At 42.2% G+C, this 19,897-nt stretch overlaps 1 protein-coding gene across 1 annotated transcript in view; it reads right to left on the bottom strand.

Moving 5' to 3' along the window:
- Positions 1–1,046: 1,046 nt before the first annotated feature.
- LOC126110057 (uncharacterized) overlaps positions 1,047–19,897 on the bottom strand; it is a 297,558-nt gene continuing 278,707 nt past the window's right edge. The window contains exon 2 of the mRNA XM_049914999.1: positions 1,047–1,905. Coding sequence (XP_049770956.1) covers positions 1,047–1,739 — 693 coding nt within the window. The 5' untranslated portion in view covers positions 1,740–1,905. The remainder of the gene's footprint in view (positions 1,906–19,897) is intronic.

The following is a 19,897-nucleotide window of genomic DNA, read 5'->3' as shown; positions in this document are numbered from 1 at the left end:
ACACTGATAAGGAGAAGGGACAGGATGATAGGACATCTGCTAAGACATGAGGGAATGACTTCTATGGTACTAGAGGGAGCTGTAGAGGGCAAAATTTGTAGAGGAAGACAGAGATTGGAATACGTCAAGCAAATAACTGAGGACAAAAAAAAAAATGAGCAGTGTAAATCCAAGAACATCATGTCGAAACCTATTCAAAGAATTGGGCACAGCTTCTCATCATATTTATACCTCAATGAAGTTTGTTGTAAATAATACATTTCTTTTTCCAACTAACTGCTTAGTACACAGTAATAATACAAGGAATAAGAACAATACACACAAAGATTTTAAATCACATACTCTTGCCCAGAAAGGAGTCCAGTATTCAGCAACGCATATTTTCAATAAGTTACCAGCAACCATTAAGAGTTTAGTTTCAGACAATGCACAATTTAAACATAATTTAAAAGAATTTTTGGTGGCCAACTCCTTCTCTTCCATCCATGAGTTTCTCAACAAGTGCAGTAGACCATTTTAATGATAATTCATTATACTTTAATCTTGGCAACACTTGGTTGTAACAGCCAAGTAACTACCAACTGTGGGAATGATGGATGTGTGGAAAGTCTGTAAATAGTGGAAGTTTAATATTATATCTGGTACATAATCTGACTGTTCTTAACTTAGGATCACTGAAATGAATAATTTACTTTAATTTTTGACAAAACTTGATTGTAATAGACAAGAAACTAGCAAATGTCTGAATGATGGATGTAATGAAAGCAGATGTAAGTATTAAACTTGTAAATATTAGAAGTTTAAATTTAATTAATGTACATAATTTTACTGTTTATAGGCTGAGGATCATTAAAATTAATGAAACTCAAGTTTTTCTAATTAAATTTTTGGAACGTGTTTATCTGACATGTTCCACACCCAGGATGATTCCCTCTTTCATGGGTCTATGGAATGAATAATTAATCTAATCTAATCGTACCCCTTCTCTGTTCTGTGAAAAGAAAATGTAATGTCTCCAGAGGTGAAAGCAACATGACGAGCACTGGTCAGCGGTACTCACTGCGCAGATGCAGTCGCGAGTCGACGTGGGGCCGCGGCGGGAGGACGGAGCTGCCGCTGTCGGAGTCGACCGAGGACCGGCGGTGTCGATATATATCGAGCAACAGGTCGTCGACGAGGCGCAGCACGCGGCGCTGGCGGCCGTCGCACCACTGGCCTCGGCGGCTGCGCTCTCCGGCGCCGGGCAGCGGCACCGAGTGGCGGTGGGCCAGCTGCAGGGGGCTCCTGCTGCGGCTGCGGCACCACTCGCCGTCCGCCTCGGAGCGCCGGCGCACTTCTGCTGCGGAGGGCGCCTCTTCCTCGACGTCCAGCTCCTCCTCCGACGACGACTCCTCCTGTATCTGCGCCTTCAGCTGCTGGCGCAGCGCCTCCTTGTCCGCCTCGGACTTGCGCCGGGGCTTCGCGACTGGCCGCTTCTTCGTCGAGGGAGAAGGCGAGGCCCAGGAACTGAAGAAGGCTCCGCAGCCGACGGACTTCTTCTTCACTCGGCGGGCGGCGCTTCTCGTCGGAACAGCCTGTTGTCTGAATGTCAGTTCCGTTCGGGCCGCTGTCGAGTCTGTGCTGTGAGCACCCCATACCTGGTCCTCTGTCAGGTCGACGGCTGCTAGTCCCTCGTCCGGTGGAGACATCGCCCAGCTGCTGTGGTCGTGGGGGCTGCGCGTGTTCACCTTCCCTGTCATTTCTATTCAGTTATGGCACACACGTTAAGACTTTACGTGATGCACTACTTCATTTCCAATACGCACACTGCTGACTCACTGGTATGCTCCCGTTGTTTAACTCTCATCCACTAGCAATAATTTGAAATTTCACACCTGTGTTACTCTTGGATCGGTCGTACGCCTCCTGCAAAAACAAAAAGAAATGCCATAAGAAATACAAAAGAACAAACCAAAATAACAACAAAATTCAACAATGAAAGTCATATTGTATTTTAATTTTCAACGACGCGTTTCTCCTTATTTATCTTCAAGTTATCTACATAGAAAACAGAGAACAGATACATCTATATAAGAATCGCGATCGCGTTGTGCAGACTTGGATAACCTATAAGCATGTACAAACAGATCAACTATTGAAAGAGCAAATACCTTAATTTGGTATTTCTTAGTAGTATCCTTTAGTCAGTGTAGCCAAAGGGCATCGTCGAATATATTAGGCCAACATCGCCTTCGTTAAACTCAGTAAAAACTAGAAATATAAAATAGTAAAATCATTACCTTTTCTAGATGGACGCGAGAGGCACCAAGATCTGCATAACGCGTTCCCGTTCACAGGAGCGCGTAACAGAGTAAGCTGGGGGCGCGTTATGCAGATCTTGGTGCCTTTCGCGTCCATCTACAAAAGGGAATGATTTTACTATTTTATATTTCTAGTTTTTACTGAGTTGAACGAAGGCGATGTTGGCCTGATATATTCGACAATGCCCTTCGGCTACACTGACTAAAGGATTCTACTAACAAGGTAACCTCCCCATCGCACCTCCCTCAGATTTAGTTATAAGTTGGCACAGTGGATAGGCCTTGAAAAACTGAACGCAGATCAATCGAGAAAACAGGAAGAAGTTGCGTGGAACTATGAAAAGATATGCAAAATATACAAACTGAGTAGTCCATGTGCATGATAGGCAACAGCAAGGAGATTGTGAACTCAGGAGCGCCGTGGTCCCGTGGTTTGCGTGAGTAGCTGCGGAACGGGAGCTCCTAGGTTCAAATCTTCCCTTACCTAAAAATCTTACTTTCTTTATTTTCGCAAAGTTATGATCTGTCCGTTCGTTCATTGACGTCTCCGTTCACTGTAATAAGTTTAGTGTCTGTGTTTTGCGACCGCACCGCAAAACCGTGCGATTAGTAGACGAAAGGACGTGCCTCTCCAATGGGAACCGAAAATATTTGATCGCAAGGTCATAGGTCAACCGACTCCTCCACAGGAAAAAACGTCTGATATATTCTATACGACACTGGTGACGGCATGTGCGTCACATGACAGGAATATGTTGTCGACCCACCTAACTTGTACACTTAGCGAATGGGTAAAAAGATTCTTCTACCTTGCCCAATTTAGGTTTTCTTGTGGATGTGATAATCTCTACCAAAAAAGTGATGAAAACACAAGAGTTTGTCACATAAACTGAAAATAAAAGATTAAACTTTTCACTCAAGGGAAGACTTGAACCTACGTCCTCCCGTTCGGTAGCTGCTCTCGCTAACCACGGGACCACGGCGCTCTTTAACTGCCATTGTCCTTGACGTTGCCTATCGTGGCATGGACTACTCAGTTTGTATATTTTACTTATTTTTTTCATAGTTCCACACAACTTCTTCCTGTTTTCTCGATTGATCTGTGTTCAGTTTTTCAAGGCCTATCCACTGTGCCAACTTATAACTAAATCTGAGGGGGGTGCGATGGGGAGGTTTCCTAGTAAGAAATACCAATTTAAGGTATTTCCTCTTTCAGTAGTTGATCTGTTAGTATATGCTCATAGTTATCCAAGTCTGCACAACGCGATCGCGGTTCGTAAATAGATGTATCTATTCTCTGTTTTCTATGTAGTTATATTGTATGTCATACAATCTGACGAAAATCTAAAATTTTCTATTTGTGGGGATCCACATCTTCCAGATGCTTAATAAACGTAAACATGGTCCGCCGTAGGCTGTTATGCGATGTTTGTTTAATCGTGTGATTAGCTAATTTCGACAAAGCTTCACTGTCAAGCACATTTGTAACTTCTGTATTTCATGACATTTTCAACTCACTTTGCTCTGTAGATAACACCATGGTAAAGAGCAAGGTTCAGAATACATCGTAAAAAGTGTCAGTGTAAAATGACGGAATACGGCTACTTTTTACTTGTGATTAAGTCATTTTAAAATGACCTGAAATACAGATTTTGAGTGTGCTTGGCAATGATGCTTAGTCGAAATTAGCTAATCGCACGATTAAGTTCAAAAATGGTTCAAATGGCACTGAGTACTATGGGACATCTGAGGTCATCAGTCCCCTAGAACTTAGAACTACTTAAAACTAACTAACCTAAGGACAGCACACACATCTATGCACGAGGCAGGATTCGAATCTGCGACCGTAGCGGTCGCAGACTGAAGCGCCTAGAACCGCTTGGCCACACTGGCCGGCCACGATTAGACATCGCTTTACAGCATATTACGGACCATGATAACGTTATTATTATATGAACTATTTGTTTCACGTCAGTTTAAATCTCTAATTTTCGAGCGTTGTTTAATGAGCCATCGACAAGGAAGTTCTCAGTGATGGAGAGGCAGCTCGGTTTCGTGAAGGATGACGGTCAGCCGTGTCTTTTTTAAAGGAAGTAATCTGCCATCTGTTTCAAACAATTTTGATAATTGGTTCAAAATGGTTCAAATGGCTCTGAGCACTATGGGACTTAACATCTGTGGTCATCAGTCCCCTAGAACTCAGAACTACTTAAACCTAACTAATCTAAGGACATCACACACATCCATGCCCGAGGCAGGATTCAAACCTGCGACCGTAGCGGTCACGCGGATCCAGCGCCTAGAACCGCACGGCCACACCGACCGGCTTTTGATAATTCACAGGAAATCTAAATCTGCTTGAACCTTCGCTCTGCCGAATGCATTGAGCAGTATCCATATGAGCAATTTTCCAGTAAACGACCCGCAGTTAAGGAATCGAACTCACATGCATAAAATAGTATCAAACTTCTAATTACTTTATACATGAGTTTCACAGTGTTAAATATTTAACCTTAACCATGTGAGCGAGGGAATGTTGAGAAAAAGCTTGAAGTTGTGTATAGAGTTCCAGAATGAAATTTTCACTCTGCAGCGGAGTGTGCGCTGATATGAAACTCTTGGCAGATTAAAACTGTGTACCGGACCGAGACTCGAACTTGGGACCTTTGCCTTTCGCAGGCAAGTGCTCTACCATCTGAGCTACCCAAGCACGATTCACGCCCCTCCTCACAGCTGTTCTTCCGCCAGTACCTCGTCTCCTACCTTGGAAGGTACTGGCGGCTGTGAAGCTGTGAGGACGAGGCGTGCCCTTCACTTCCCTGGAAAACGTACTGTGCTTCCTTAAAAGAGTTCTGTTCATTCAGGTGTTTCATTAGTGTGCCTGTCATGATTGGTTATACTGTCCGTGGGAATAATGAGAGTAGGGAAAACTAACCTCCATTTATCAACGCAGGGGGCCGGCCGTAGTGGCCGAGCGGTTCTAAGCGCTTCAGTCCGGAACCGCGCTGCTGCTACGGTCGCAGGTTTGAATCCTGCCTCGGGCACTGTTCACCAATGAGTGTCACATATGCCTTCAACCAGGCAGTCATCGGAGAAGTGTTTGGAGGCCACCCGATCAGACTGAACGCCTTAGATACAAATTCCAGCGAGTGCAACAAGGTGGAGTTTTCCTGCTGTTTTGGGTTGGCATTATGTGTGGCCAACGTACGCTGCTGGCGGTCATGGAAGGCGCCGTAACGGATGTACGATTTGTGAATGCCATCTTTCGACCGATAGAGCAACCATATCGGCAGCATATTGGCGAGGCATTCGTCTGCATGGACGTCAATTCGTGCTCCGATCGTGCACATGTTGTGAATGACTTCATTCAGGATAACGATATCACTCGTCTAGAGTGACCAGCATGTTCTCCAGAAACCCTAACGAACATGCTTGGGATAGATTGAAAAGGGCTCTTTATGGACGGCCTGACCCACCAATCACTCTGAATGATCTACACCGAATCGCCGTTGAGGAATGGGATAATCTGGACCAACAGTGCCTTGATGAACTTGTGAATAGTATGCCACGACGAATACAGGCATGCATCAGTGGAAGAGGACGTGCTACTGGGTGTTAGAGGTACCAGTGTGTACAGCAATCTGGACCACCACCTCTGAAGGTCTCGCTGTATGGTGATACAACATATAATGTGTGGTTTTCATGACCAATAAAAAGGGTGGAAATGATGTTTATCTTGATCTCTATTCCAATTTTCTGTACAGGTTCCGGAATTCTCAGAACCGAGGTGTTGCAAAACTTTTTTTGATGTGTGTAGATAAACAAAAGCATCAGGAAACAGACTGGGCTGGAAGACGTAATCATGGACGCAGTGAACATGTGTTGGAGATAGGCGGCAGTTGGTGTCAGCTAAATGTGTACTCGATGGGCCAATAAAGTTCTTCGGATTCCAAGAGATAAGATAGACCTAGACGGCGACCCAATAGTAGGCGTGGGATCGACATTACGAAACAAGAAGGCACAACATGGGTGCATATAATTTAAGACAGCAATGGCTGGAGAAGTCATTCTATCACGAATGATAGTAGACGTTTTATGCCCCTGGTTTAAAGGACAAAGCTATTTGAATACCTTTGTTTTTGTTTCTACAGTTGAAATTTTAATAATCCAAGTCTGGTTGTCTGTAATAACTATACGACAAACAAAACGTTTACCACAAGTAGCCGTTCGGAGTGGCCATGCGGTTTGAGGCGCCATGTCACGGATTGCGCGACCCCTCCTGCCGGAGGTTCGAGTCCTCCTTTGGGCATGGGGGTGTGTGTGTTGTTCGTAGCATAAGTTAAAGTAGTGTGTAAGTCTAGGGACTGATGGCCTCAGCAGTTTGGTCATTTAGGAATTCATACACATTTGAGCATTTACTACAAGTAGTTGCGCTATCACCCGCTTCAAAGGTAGAATAAACAAAAGTACGTCGTCAGTTGGGGAATTTTTCTAATGTTAGCGTTGTTACCAAACTGCTGATAGCCAAGAGAGACGCTTTCGTGCTAGTAATGGCAAGAGACATGCAATTTCCCTAATTCTGTGCGAAGATGTAAATAGCAGAAGCCTTTCCTATTGACTTCTAGATGTGTTTCAACCAACATTACTGTCCCAAGGTAAAGACAATGTGAGACGAACTTGTCAGCAGAGAGTCTCTGTACGTTCAGCTTTTTAGCGATGGTCGCGGGACTTGGCTCTTCGATAGAGGATGTCAAGTTTTACACCTTCCAGCCGTCGACGGGTGGTGTTTGAAGTAGTCACTGTAGCAAAAATTTACTAATACCAGTACTGCTGGCCCCTGCTTCGATCAGAAGCGAGGTAGATTATTCCCACACGTGGGTCAGGTGCCTGAAGGTGGCGTAGTAAAACGCCTAATAAAATAAGGTTGAAAATTGATTGCTGAAAGGTGTTTGACATCCTTTCTCAGCAAAGAGGTGGAAGAAATCAATTTACCGTATTGCCTACACAAAAATCACTTTTATTTATGCCTAGCCAGTGAGACTAATTAAATCTTTTCGGATTGTCATCACGATAATCAGTTGGATATTAGAATTATAGAGGCGAATTAAACAACTGGGAGGCTTCCGGCGTACTGCTGACCACTAGTCCTATCTACGCACAGGAATAAAATAACAAACTGGAAAGAAAAACAATACGGTTCGCGATGTGTTAATCTGATACCACCAGCACACGCTAGAAATCCCCAATAAACTCACCAGAATGACTTTGGGAAAGTTTAGTTGATAATTAACGTCGGACATTGGTTTTCGCCGGAACATGAGATGTCACACGGTGGTCTGGTAAACTGTACATGCGAGAAACTGGTTCGCGTCGATAATAACCGAGCGGATATGCACAAGGAAATGTAGACCTATGTCTCATTCGCTAAACGAAATCTGCCTTTTGTACAGTTTCTGGTAAAAGATTACGCTGCTCTTGAACCAAACCATCACACGGTTGTCACAGTTTATTGCAGTGTCTTTTATTACAGTCTAATGCCGCAGTATGTCAAATGATAACCGGTTTCGTTCACTTACAGCACAATAATACAGTGACTCATGGTAGTTGAAAACGACCGGTAACCCTGTAACTCTAATGATACGAAGACATCATGTATCTGAACGAAATCAGTTACCATTGTAAAGAAAAGTATACCATTATACAGTAGATTGAAAAAAAGTCAATAATTCAGTCATCTCGAGTTTCTCCACTTGACCATATGTCAAGCTTTCACGGAAGTCATACTAATCAATACATATGTAATGAAAACAAGAAACATAGCGATTCCCGCTAGTCTCATCCCTGCACTTGTCAAGAAATCTTCGTGAGAGATTCGCTGCAGTGTTCAAAGAACAAACCGTAAGTAGTGATCATCGGAGATTTTAAGAATGGTAATAAGTATGTCTGAATTAACTACTGCTGCATATCAGACAAACGGGCAGACAACGATAGAGAATAGCATCGAGATGAACAGTGAGAGACGCAATGGTTTGAACAACAAACCCGCTCCGCTAACGGTAAAGAGGAAACCCACAACAGTTTACAGTTGACAATTCACGAGAGTTATGCTTCAAATGCTAGAGACGCAGGACATGGTATATGAAACAACATGAAACATATGGAGGCAACTATGCAGCGAAGTTAGCCGGGCTGGAGAAACCCAGAACTGAGATATGCCTGAATGTTAACAGAGAACTTCCAGTGTGTGTTGGCTGTAGAAAAACCTACGTCGTCTCGACGTAACCGGACTAAAAGGTACAGTTGGTATTGACGAATCAGTTTTTTCTCTACTCCAATATTTTAATTATTCAGCATAAATATATGAGAATATTAACTCCCTCAAATGATAATTCAACTTCCAGAGATTTTTTTCCTTGGCATACTATTAGCTTTCTGTAGTGCTTTGTTAACAAGTGCTTGAGAGATGACATTAAAGTGCGGATCATTACATCCGTTGTTGACGTGCTGCAGCGCACAATAACAGAAACCTTTACTTTCTCTCTGACTAAACAGTTTCCAGAAAGGGAATTATAAAATCATTACCAAGAAGGAATCTAACAAAGAATTATTCGACAACCCACCCTTTTCCTTTCCACTAGCATTAGACTTCAACAAATATTTTGATAATGGTGACTATGTTCTACCTGAATAACTCTCAGACCTAAATTTTCTTCGAGAGTTTTACAGTGATTTTGCTCGTAACTTAATATTTGTCAACAGTATGTGATGTTCGCTACATCCAGATAACGATAGAGAAGTGTAGTACCAGGGAATTTCACGGGTTCGGTATGAGGTCCATTAACTTTTCCGTTCCATGTTTTATAAACAGTCAACTGTTTTCTCTCGCTACAGGTATTAACTATATACTGATGTCCTTCAGTTATATCTGATTTCAGGCGAACTAACTTGAAAAAAGACACTCGGTAGGCCACACTGTTTAGAATATCACAGCAGACAAAAAATACGTATACCGTGAAATTCAGGCAATTTTAGTAGCTCATAACTCTCCTCCGTTCTGAGAGTCTCTTCCGTTCGAAGTAGTCTCTTCCGACATAAGCCAAAACGCTACCAAATAAAGCAGTGAGTCGCCACTAAGACTAAACTGAACACACAGCTAATGTTTGTATGAAAGCGTCATTCTCCCACCATGAATCACAGAAACTTGAAAAAAAAGTCTTTTCGCGTTCAGAAATAACCTCGTACAATAGCTAGTGCTTCCATTTTAAGGTTAGATGACTCTCCTCTGCATGATTCCAACAAAAAAATCCGCGTCGTCTGGAGCCTGTGAAGAAGTCTTATGTGCAATACACAATCATAGCCCCATCTTACAAAACTTTATCTAAGCTGCGCGTGTGTAAGTGCAAAAAATTAACACGCTCTTTTTGATTGCACCACCATTTGTTAAATTTCAGTACGCCTTCTTATTTACCTTCAATTGCTTCACTCGTATCTTAATAATGTGGCAGACATAGTCATTCAGAGAACGCTAAATTCTCACTTAGCTACTTGGTAACACAGACACTTTCTAGATCTATTTCGTTGTATCGCGGACGTGATTCCGAAAGTGTCTTAAATGGAGCAGTCTGCTTTTTCTTTCTCAGCAGTTACCAACTCTGCAATTCAAACTTGATTGTCATTTTATCCTTAATCACTGACATGACGGTCCGTATTTCAGATGATACGAACATGGCTTTATCGGTAGAAATACAACAGTTCCTTTGAAAATTGTCTGATTATCATATCCTCTGAAACGAATCAGTATTGCCGATTATGCTGTTAATTATATCTGTAGAAGACTGTTTCGCCAAGGTACACACAAATTAAGCCTAAGAATCAATATATAAAAGTTTTTATAACTATAATTTCTCGATCGATGTAAGAGGTCATGAAAGACAAAACAGGTTAAGCTAAAGAGACGAGTAAATAAACGTGCTTTAGCGAAGATACTGGCATTGGCCTCAAGTTATTTTGGAAAGCCACATAGAAGCGATGTGCATATTTTTCAGGTTTTGCTGGTGAATTCTTCGTCGTAACTCAGTTTCTTAGAAAAGTCCAACGTATTACCATAATTATTACCGAAAATAGAAAGTAAATAATCAAAATAATCTTTATTCGATTACCTAATGTTACGTTTCCTGATCACATAAACGTTAAATCTTTACTGGACAAACTAAATATTTCAGAGCTCATTTCAAAATCGACTGTCGACGTCTATTCCTATTTCAGATCACCGGCAGAACGAAATATATCGTGAGCGATTGCTGTTTATTTTAACAGTTTCGAGCATATAACACAACTGTTTCTGAAAGAAATATGTTGAAAGTCAAATTTATATTGCTTGTAGATCAATGGTTATAGGCGAGCTGTTACATGCAGAAAAAAGTCGTGAACGCTGACGACGATCGATTTTATGAAACAACAAATGCACCTTTACTGTATTAAATCTTTAACGCATTATTACCTGAAGTGATAGCTGATAAAATCAGGACGCGAGACATCATCGTCGATTTTTTAAAAAATCTCGTTTTACGTCCAATGATCTTTCCTCTAACAGTGTAGTTCTTGAACGCTGTAATCCAACTTGAATTGATAAGTTAAATTCTGCACATTGTGTTCCAGGGAAACGAACTAACAAGAACAAAAACGTTGAACCTTATATGTGGTAACACTGCAAATACTGATGAAAAATCCAAAAAGTGGAGAGATATTGTTTAACGCTACAGGGAAATTATTCCAAAGATAATTTTGGCTTGCTGCTTTCATGCATGATCTGTGATGCCGACTATCGTACTGGATTACGTGTGTTATCTAATTAACTGTATGAGAAAGCAGAAACTATTCCACGCCTATTTTTCTAGGCAAAAAGGCACCGTATTATCCTGTAATGACAGACGTTTATATTTATAAACTTGCACAGAAGCGTTAAAACTGTAAAATCTTTCATTATACAGTTCAGGTTGACATTACGCTGTGGATTAAATTTCAAGTATTCAACAATATTTACATAGTAATATTAATTTATGGAAGAACCGAAACTAATGTATTTACTGCACAGAAATTAATGGATGCGCCAACGATGCTTGCACAGATGGAAAAATGATTAATAGATGGAGTGAAGACATAACCGCTCCTCTCAAATGTGTGTCGATTGTGTCATTAACTATCTCACTTCAGCTGTTGTGGCATAAATATGCACTATCTGTTCTAAAGCATCCGGACGGGTGTTAGTGGACATTATGTGGTGTGTCCAGCTTTCGAAGTTATGACAACTTGAACTCTGCTGAGGACAAAAGTCTCTGAACGTCTGTGGGGGAATGACAGATGTATTATTCCACGAGTCGTAACGAAAGAAAGTGATGATATTGGACGCTGGGGTTGGGAGCGAAATCGACGTACTTATTCGCCCCAGTGATGTTCCATTGGCATCAGGTAGAAACCAGTTCGTTTCAGGAATGTTATTGTTCACAAACCAGTACCTCGCAAAAGCTGCCTTGTGATAAAGTGTAGTGTCATACTGATGGAAATAACCTCCAACTTCTTTAATGGCTCTGAGCACTATGGGACTCAACTGCTGTGGTCATAAGTCCCCTAGAACTTAGAACTACTTAACCTAACTAACCTAGGGACATCACACACATCCATGCCCGAGGCAGGATTCGAACCTGCGACCATAGTGGTCGTGCGGTTCCAGACTGTAGCGCCTTTAACCGCTCGGCCACTCTGCCCGGCCTCCAACTTCTTTATTTAAATGAGTGTGTCTGTACTTAAATTTCAGAATGACTGAGAAGCTGAAACTTCTACGTTATTTGATTCTGAAACAGCTGAGTAAAAGTGAACGTACTGAGCCTACTTTGTTTTTACTTTTTCTTATCATGTCAACACTGACCCACAATATTCTAGCGCAACACAATCCGACTGCTCAAAAAAATTACAGCCTGACTTCAAATAATTTATTCAAAAGATTGGCCCTGACTAAAAAGAAATCTTAACAATAACCTATACTTTTCATTAAGCACTTACCTCACAAAAATCTCCATTACGCTAACTACTGCAATACAGCGAGCGTCAATACTGTCTGCTAAATAAAAGATTCTAACTACCATAGCCACTAACTACTAATAAGCATGTGGTTAGCAAAGGAAAGGTTTTGTTGCAAACCAAATAATGTATTTTTTTACCTTAATTATGTGACACCCAGTTCGAATACGAATAAAAATCGTCATTGACATCTAGTACAAAGGTATATAATCATGAATAATATTCAGTCTCCATGTCGAACATGTATAGATCGTTAGCCTACACTAACACTTCAGACCTCTACCCTCCGTCAATGCTAACTTCTCACATCTAACATCCATCACTGCTGGCCGTTCACCTCCAACTGTTCAACAGTACTTCCATCATTGCTGGCGACTAACTTCCAACTGCTCAACACTACTGGCGATTAACTTCCAACAACGAGTCCAACCAGCCACAGAGTCTCTAACAAAGAAAGCTCAGTCAGAGATCCAATGCAAAGCGCTACACAGCGCTGCCAACACAGAAGCAGCCCACTTACAAACCGTCGTCTCAGAAATGTTCCTACGTTGTGCGCAGTACTCAGTGCTGCAACATGTGTCGATATCCTTCTTTTTACGAAGCACAATACGGGGGCCACACCATTACCATGAATAACACCGCCATACCGTAACACAACCTCCTACTCTGCACTTCATTGATGGCCCTACACATTACGGCAGTTGACGTTCCCTAGGCATTCGCCAAAGCCAGGTCCTTCCATCGGTTTACCGCAGGAAACAGCGCGTTTCAAATCATTCGTATCCAGTCATCCACTCTCCAGTGGCCTCGTTCTTTACTCTACCTCTTGCCTCGATTAGCAATGACTGTTCGATCATTGTACCCCGTTTTTTTTAACCCCCTACGTACAGTCGGTGTTACAGTTTGATACTGATAGAACTTTGGAACTAACGAGCTGTTGCTTCCGCTGATTTCATGCGATGTTTTTATAACCACTCTATGCAAAGCTCGAACATCTCCGTCCAGTACATGAGTTCCGCCTGGTCTTGGTTTAGATGTTTTTGTTGCTTCGAGTTTCCATTTCTCAATCACCTCACCAACAGGTTGTATGGGCAGCTTTAGAAGGTTTGAAATGACCCTGGTGGATTTGTTACCCTGCTGAAATTTAATGTCTAGTCCATATTCGAAGTCACTGAGCTCTTCTGCCCCACCCATTCAGAATTCTGCTTCTCTGTCTACTTTTCTAATGACAACACAATACTGTCGCCTCCTTTTATAGTGGCAGTCCGCTCGTCGTCACATTTAGTGGTCGATTCCGCTTTGCGTAGGGATGGCCGGATAGTGTTCATCAGATAGTGTGTAAGCTGAAGAGAACTTTCTGACGAAGTTTGCAGCTGAAGCATCACTGAAAGAGTAATGAGGCAGATATTCTATGGTATTTCTTGACGTAAATACTAGAACAAAATAACAACACACAATTTCTACAAAGGAAAATTAACAATGAATCGACACAAGGTTCCAGCGAAATGAAATGGCCACAAAATACTTCACCACTTCTGCTTGTCTTTCAAGAATGGTTAGTAGGTTCCACGAAAGCACATTTCAAATAATAACACACCGCAGTACACTAGTCGGGGCCTACCTAAAAAATCGCTTAATATTGTTATTTCAGAAACCGTTTTTCTTTCGCAGCAAATTACCATCAGCGCAGAATCTTCATCGGCCGGGAAGTTTCAAGAAAAGTCGTATTGGACACAATGCACAACACTTGGTGGTATCAAACAAAAGAAAGCTTTCACGACCCGTAACTGCATTATTGGTGGATTTTGTTTTTTGGGGCAACAGCCTGTGAGTACGCGAAATATACTCAGAGCAGTTGTGTTGAATATGTAGACTGAAAAATCTGAAGGAACAGCAGTTGACACAGCTCTGGAGAAACCCTTTTGCACGTTGATGGGAAAATGGAAATTTGTGGTAAGTTGTATGGGACCAAACTGCTGAGGTAATCGGTCCATAGAGGTCATCGGTCCATAGCCTTAAACACTATTTACTCTAACTTAAACTAACTTACGCTAAGGACAACACACAGACACCCATGCCCGAGGGAGAACTCGAACCTAGGATGGAGGGAGCCGCGCTAACCGTGGCAAGGTTCCCCAAGACCACGCGAACCGTGGCAAGATGCCTTAAACCACGCATTCAGTTGATGGGACTTTCGTTATATGTCCTCATGATGAAAGAATTACCAAATTTTCTGAATGGTATAAATTCTAGTATTGCATTTACTGTGCAAAAAGAGAAAAAGGTCCAAATTTCACTTATGGATGTACAGGCACTTAGAAAAACTGACGGTACTTTAGGATACAAAGTACACAGAAAGCCCACTCACTCGAACAGATCACGAAATTTTTAGCCACCATCCCAATCACAAAAAAAGAAGCGAATTAAACATTTGGGAGCGGACTAAAGGAATCAGTGAACCAAAGGAAGAACTCGATTAAGAAATAGTTTCAGGAAAAAATGGCTACATAGACAAACAGGGCGATACTTCTTAATGGATCTGAAGCTTCTAGTGAAGAAGAACCAACTAAAGGGGACCGACAACCATGACACCGACATTCTTCCAATTCATTAGATGTTTCGCAGCTTACGCTTTGACCGTTCAATGTTTACGTTTTGCTTCATTTTTCACGTTTCAGTATACCTCCTTCCTGTTTTCATGCTTGATCTGTGTTCACTTTTTGACGGGCTATCCACTGTGTCATTGTGCAATTAAATCTGAGAGGGAGAGAGGGTGTACGAAGTTGTCTCTTATGTCATTTAACGATAGCCATTAACTCTTTAGAACCGTTTTATCGATTTATTAAAAGTGGTGACATCGAGCAAAAGACATGGAACTCCATTTTCAACGGACCTACTGTCTACAATTTAATATTATTTTAAATTTAATTAATTTTCCAGTACATATACACTCCTGGAAATTGAAATAAGAACACCGTGAATTCATTGTCCCAGGAAGGGGAAACTTTATTGACACATTCATGGGGTCAGATACATCACATGATCACACTGACAGAACCACAGGCACATAGACACAGGCAACAGAGCATGCACAATGTCGGCACTAGTACAGTGTATATCCACCTTTCGCAGCAATGCAGGCTGCTATTCTCCCACGGAGACGATCGTAGAGATGCTGGATGTAGTCCTGTGGAACGGCTTGCCATGCCATTTCCACCTGGCGCCTCAGCTGGACCAGCGTTCGTGCTGGACGTGCAGACCGCGTGAGACGACGCTTCATCCAGTCCCAAACATGCTCAATGGGGGACATATCCGGAGATCTTGCTGGCCAGGGTAGTTGACTTACACCTTCTAGAGCACGTTGGGTGGCACGGGATACATGCGGACGTGCATTGTCCTGTTGGAACAGCAAGTTCCCTTGCCGGTCTAGAAATGGTAGAACGATGGGTTCGATGACGGTTTGGATGTACCGTGCACTATTCAGTGTCCCCTCGACGATCACCAGTGGTGTACGGCCAGTGTAGGAGATCGCTCCCCACACCATGGTGCCGGGTGTTGGCCCTGTGTGCCTCGGTCGTATGCAGTCCTGATTGTGGCGCTCACCTGCACGGCGCCAAACACGCATACGACCATCATTGGCACCAAGGCAGAAGCGACTCTCATCGCTGAAGACGACACGTCTCCATTCGTCCCTCCATTCACGCCTGTCGCGACACCACTGGAGGCGGGCTGCACGATGTTGGGGCGTGAGCGGAAGACGGCCTAACGGTGTGCGGGACCGTAGCCCAGCTTCATGGAGACGGTTGCGAATGGTCCTCGCCGATACCCCAGGAGCAACAGTGTCCCTAATTAGCTGGGAAGTGGCGGTGCGGTCCCCTACGGCACTGCGTAGGATCCTACGGTCTTGGCGTGCATCCGTGCGTCGCTGCGGTCCGGTCCCAGGTCGACGGGCACGTGCACCTTCCGCCGACCACTGGCGACAACATCGATGTACTGTGGAGACCTCACGCCCCACGTGTTGAGCAATTCGGCGGTACGTCCACCCGGCCTCCCGCATGCCCACTATACGCCCTCGCTCAAAGTCCGTCAACTGCACATACGGTTCACGTCCACGCTGTCGCGGCATGCTACCAGTGTTAAAGACTGCGATGGAGCTCCGTATGCCACGGCAAACTGGCTGACACTGACGGCGGCGGTGCACAAATGCTGCGCAGCTAGCGCCATTCGACGGCCAACACAGCGGTTCCTGGTGTGTCCGCTGTGCCGTGCGTGTGATCATTGCTTGTACAGCCCTCTCGCAGTGTCCGGAGCAAGTATGGTGGGTCTGACACACCGGTGTCAATGTGTTCTTTTTTCCATTTCCAGGAGTGTATTATCGTGGAACAAACAACTAAGTTTTTCTTGTTATTTTATGACAAGTACAACGCGGATCCGGACGAGGTCCTGGGATATAAAAATTAGTAGGCTGATAACCATATCCATAAATTCATTCGCCTGGATTCGACACCCAAGTTGACCAAAATTTTCTTCACTTTCTTAAACCTCACAGTGGCAAATTCTGCACTGCGAACTACAGTAGACTGTCTTCTCTAACGACGTCAGTATCTGGAAATAACTACGATATGGCGTGCAGAGTTTTAGTCTAACTGCTTCTTTGAACTGCTTTATGAATTTCAGTAAATTACTTAGAATAGGCAACGAAGCGCGGACGTCGCATTGTTGCCCGTAGCGCTACGTGATTGGTTTGCTAAAGTTGAGCAACCATTGTTGTGTGTAACCAACTGGTTCATGTATGTTGAATTAAGGCTTATCAGTTACTTTAAATACCGAAAATAATTATTTTCAATAATTTTGTGGTTTAACGAATGTTCCCATTTTCACAGTGGACTTAACGTAGTCACTCTGGGTCTAGGTCGACTGAGGTTGGTTCACAACCTTCCGAATCTGAAGCTACGGCAAGAAGAGCAGGTATACAAATCCCTGGACATAAAAAACTAACGTATTAGCAAACTTAGAGTCCATTTTAAGTAAACTCGAATGAGCGCTGAACTAACACTTCTCAGTGCAAAAAAAGACACAACTGACTCCACAGCGGATAAACTTAACACAATAGATTCTGTTTCCAAAGAACAGCCCCGCACTGCAGTTACATACAATAGATTTTATTGCCGAACAGATTCGCATTACGACAATATTTAATTAGGTAGATTCTATCGCTGGAAAGATCAGTACGGTTGAGTTGGAGAAAAAGCAACTGAACGTGTCGTAGCTGAGCAGAACCCCTTACCTGACGAGAAGACCAAAATAAAGAACACTGAAGCTTTATGTCACTTAATGAATGACATTTCGGTCAAGAAGATCGACATATCGAAGTAAATCTTGGTAAGCACGATTCTTCAATGCAAAATGAAACGTCCAACTAGAACGCTCACCAAAGCAAACAAACAGGAGTTCCCAAACTTTTTCTTTGACGGAACACTTTGAAAATCCTGGTGCCTATATGGACACCTTTGCTATTTTGAAGGATAATAAAAATTAATTAAACCATAAAAATATGAGAAAAACGTGTTTTTTTCGGTAATTAATTCAATTTCCCTGATATCACCTATAATAGTAGGAAACTGAATTCTAATATCTGGTGCAGCGTCAAGCCTGATCCTGAACTTTGCCCTCATTGCAGAACATCGTGCTTCACATAAATATGTAGTGATAAACGAGAGTAAAACAATAATAGTTTGTATTTATAAACTTATATATTCTTATGATAAATTCAACCAGAAATTACATTAAGGCTGATCTTCTTGTTTTTGCTTAAAATCGGAGTAACTTATAAAGTTAGTTTCATAGTGTCTTTCACATAAGCCTACTAACTTAGCTCTTGCAGAAAATAAATTTCAAAGAAGGAATTATTCTCACTAATCTTCAGAAAATGTTGCCGGAGAGCGTTTTTCCAAGTTATGTAAGTGACCTATAAATAGCTTGGAAATTGCTTCATATGTTTTAAAATTGTTTTCAGCCGAACATTCATGTGGGGAAAACAATTAAAATTGTTTTCTTTGACTTAAAGGAAAGGAAACCCCGCGATCAGGCCTGAAGACCACGTGAGACTGGACCGTCCTCCATGTGTTCCTCAGTTATCAATTATCGGATGCGGTATGAAGGGAATGGGGTCAGCATACCACACTCCCGGCCGTTGTCGACATTGGGGCTGCCACTTATCAATTAGGCAACTCTTCATTTATCATCAGGAGGCTGAGTATACCCCGATCCAGGCCTCCCACCAAGGAAACATCCGTGGCAGTATCCGGGCACCGAACCCACGACCCTCGCATGAGAGTCGGTCGCGTTGACTTTTCGTCTACGGAGCCGGACTTTCTTGAACTCAAGAAATTCCAATTTTCAGTTTCCTCTCAAACGATGCAATTATGTCTCTTGCATTAAAAATTGTAACACGCTTTCCTTGCAATGACAAGTTAATTTTGTTGCACTTTGTAAAAATATCAGCCATACGAATTTTATCAACCATGAAACATTTCTTAAAAAGTCTATATAATTTTGTACTGATTTATTTTTCGCAATAAAGAAGGTCAATAACTCAAACGAAGTTCTTAAAACCGCAATAGTGCTTTTCCTCTGAATAGTCATCTCGCTTACGTACGTAGTAAAAGTGCTTTGTGTTCAACGCGCTTTTCGTGTCACAAAATTTTAAATAATATAGATGGCAGTAGGCGAGGTTTTACATACTTTATGATTCTGACCGCTTCCTCCATTACATATTTTAAATCAGTAGCCATTCCTTTAGTTCCTAGAACTTGCACCTCAAATTACAATGACTCATTGTAACTCTTGTAGCTGCCTCCAATATGCGTGGTTCAACTCGCTTGTTTTCTTCCTACCACGGCCGCAGCACCATCTGTGTAAATATCGGTACACTTTCCCAACCGATCTCGTATAATGTAATCATTAACACAACTGAGTATATCTTCGGCTGTTTTTCTTTTTCATGTAAATATGCGTTCATGCATAAATCTTCTTCATTACTTTTGTCAAATGTATAACGAACAAATACTAATAGCACAACTAGTCCTTCAATATCTATGAGTTCATCTATTTCCAGTGCACACTCAGTGCAATCCCCAAGTCGATAAATTAACCACTGCTCTGTGATACCAGAAACATATTTGATGGGTTGTGAAACGGTATTATTAGGTAACAGTAATACATTTATTTTTTGGCAGTCTGCTCGTTAATAACGCACGATACTATATTTTTTATTCGTAGCTTAATAAGTTTTTCTTCAATAAGCGCATACGGTAACTTACATTGTAAGATACTTCGTTTACTTTTTCAATTTCAGTTTATGCAGAAGTAATTATTTCATATTTAGGTTTTTATATTGAGTCAAACTGTTTTTTTAAGTGAACATCTTTTTCTTTGTGATCAGCATGCATTGTTTTTAAGGACCTACGAAGTTTGTTTGAGGGATAAGAACAGTTCGCGAGTTCTCTTTGACACAAACA

The sequence above is a fragment of the Schistocerca cancellata genome, chromosome 1, assembly GCF_023864275.1.
Source record: "Schistocerca cancellata isolate TAMUIC-IGC-003103 chromosome 1, iqSchCanc2.1, whole genome shotgun sequence".
Taxonomy (NCBI): Eukaryota; Metazoa; Arthropoda; class Insecta; order Orthoptera; family Acrididae; genus Schistocerca; species Schistocerca cancellata.
This window is presented reverse-complemented; position numbering and strand designations above follow the sequence as displayed.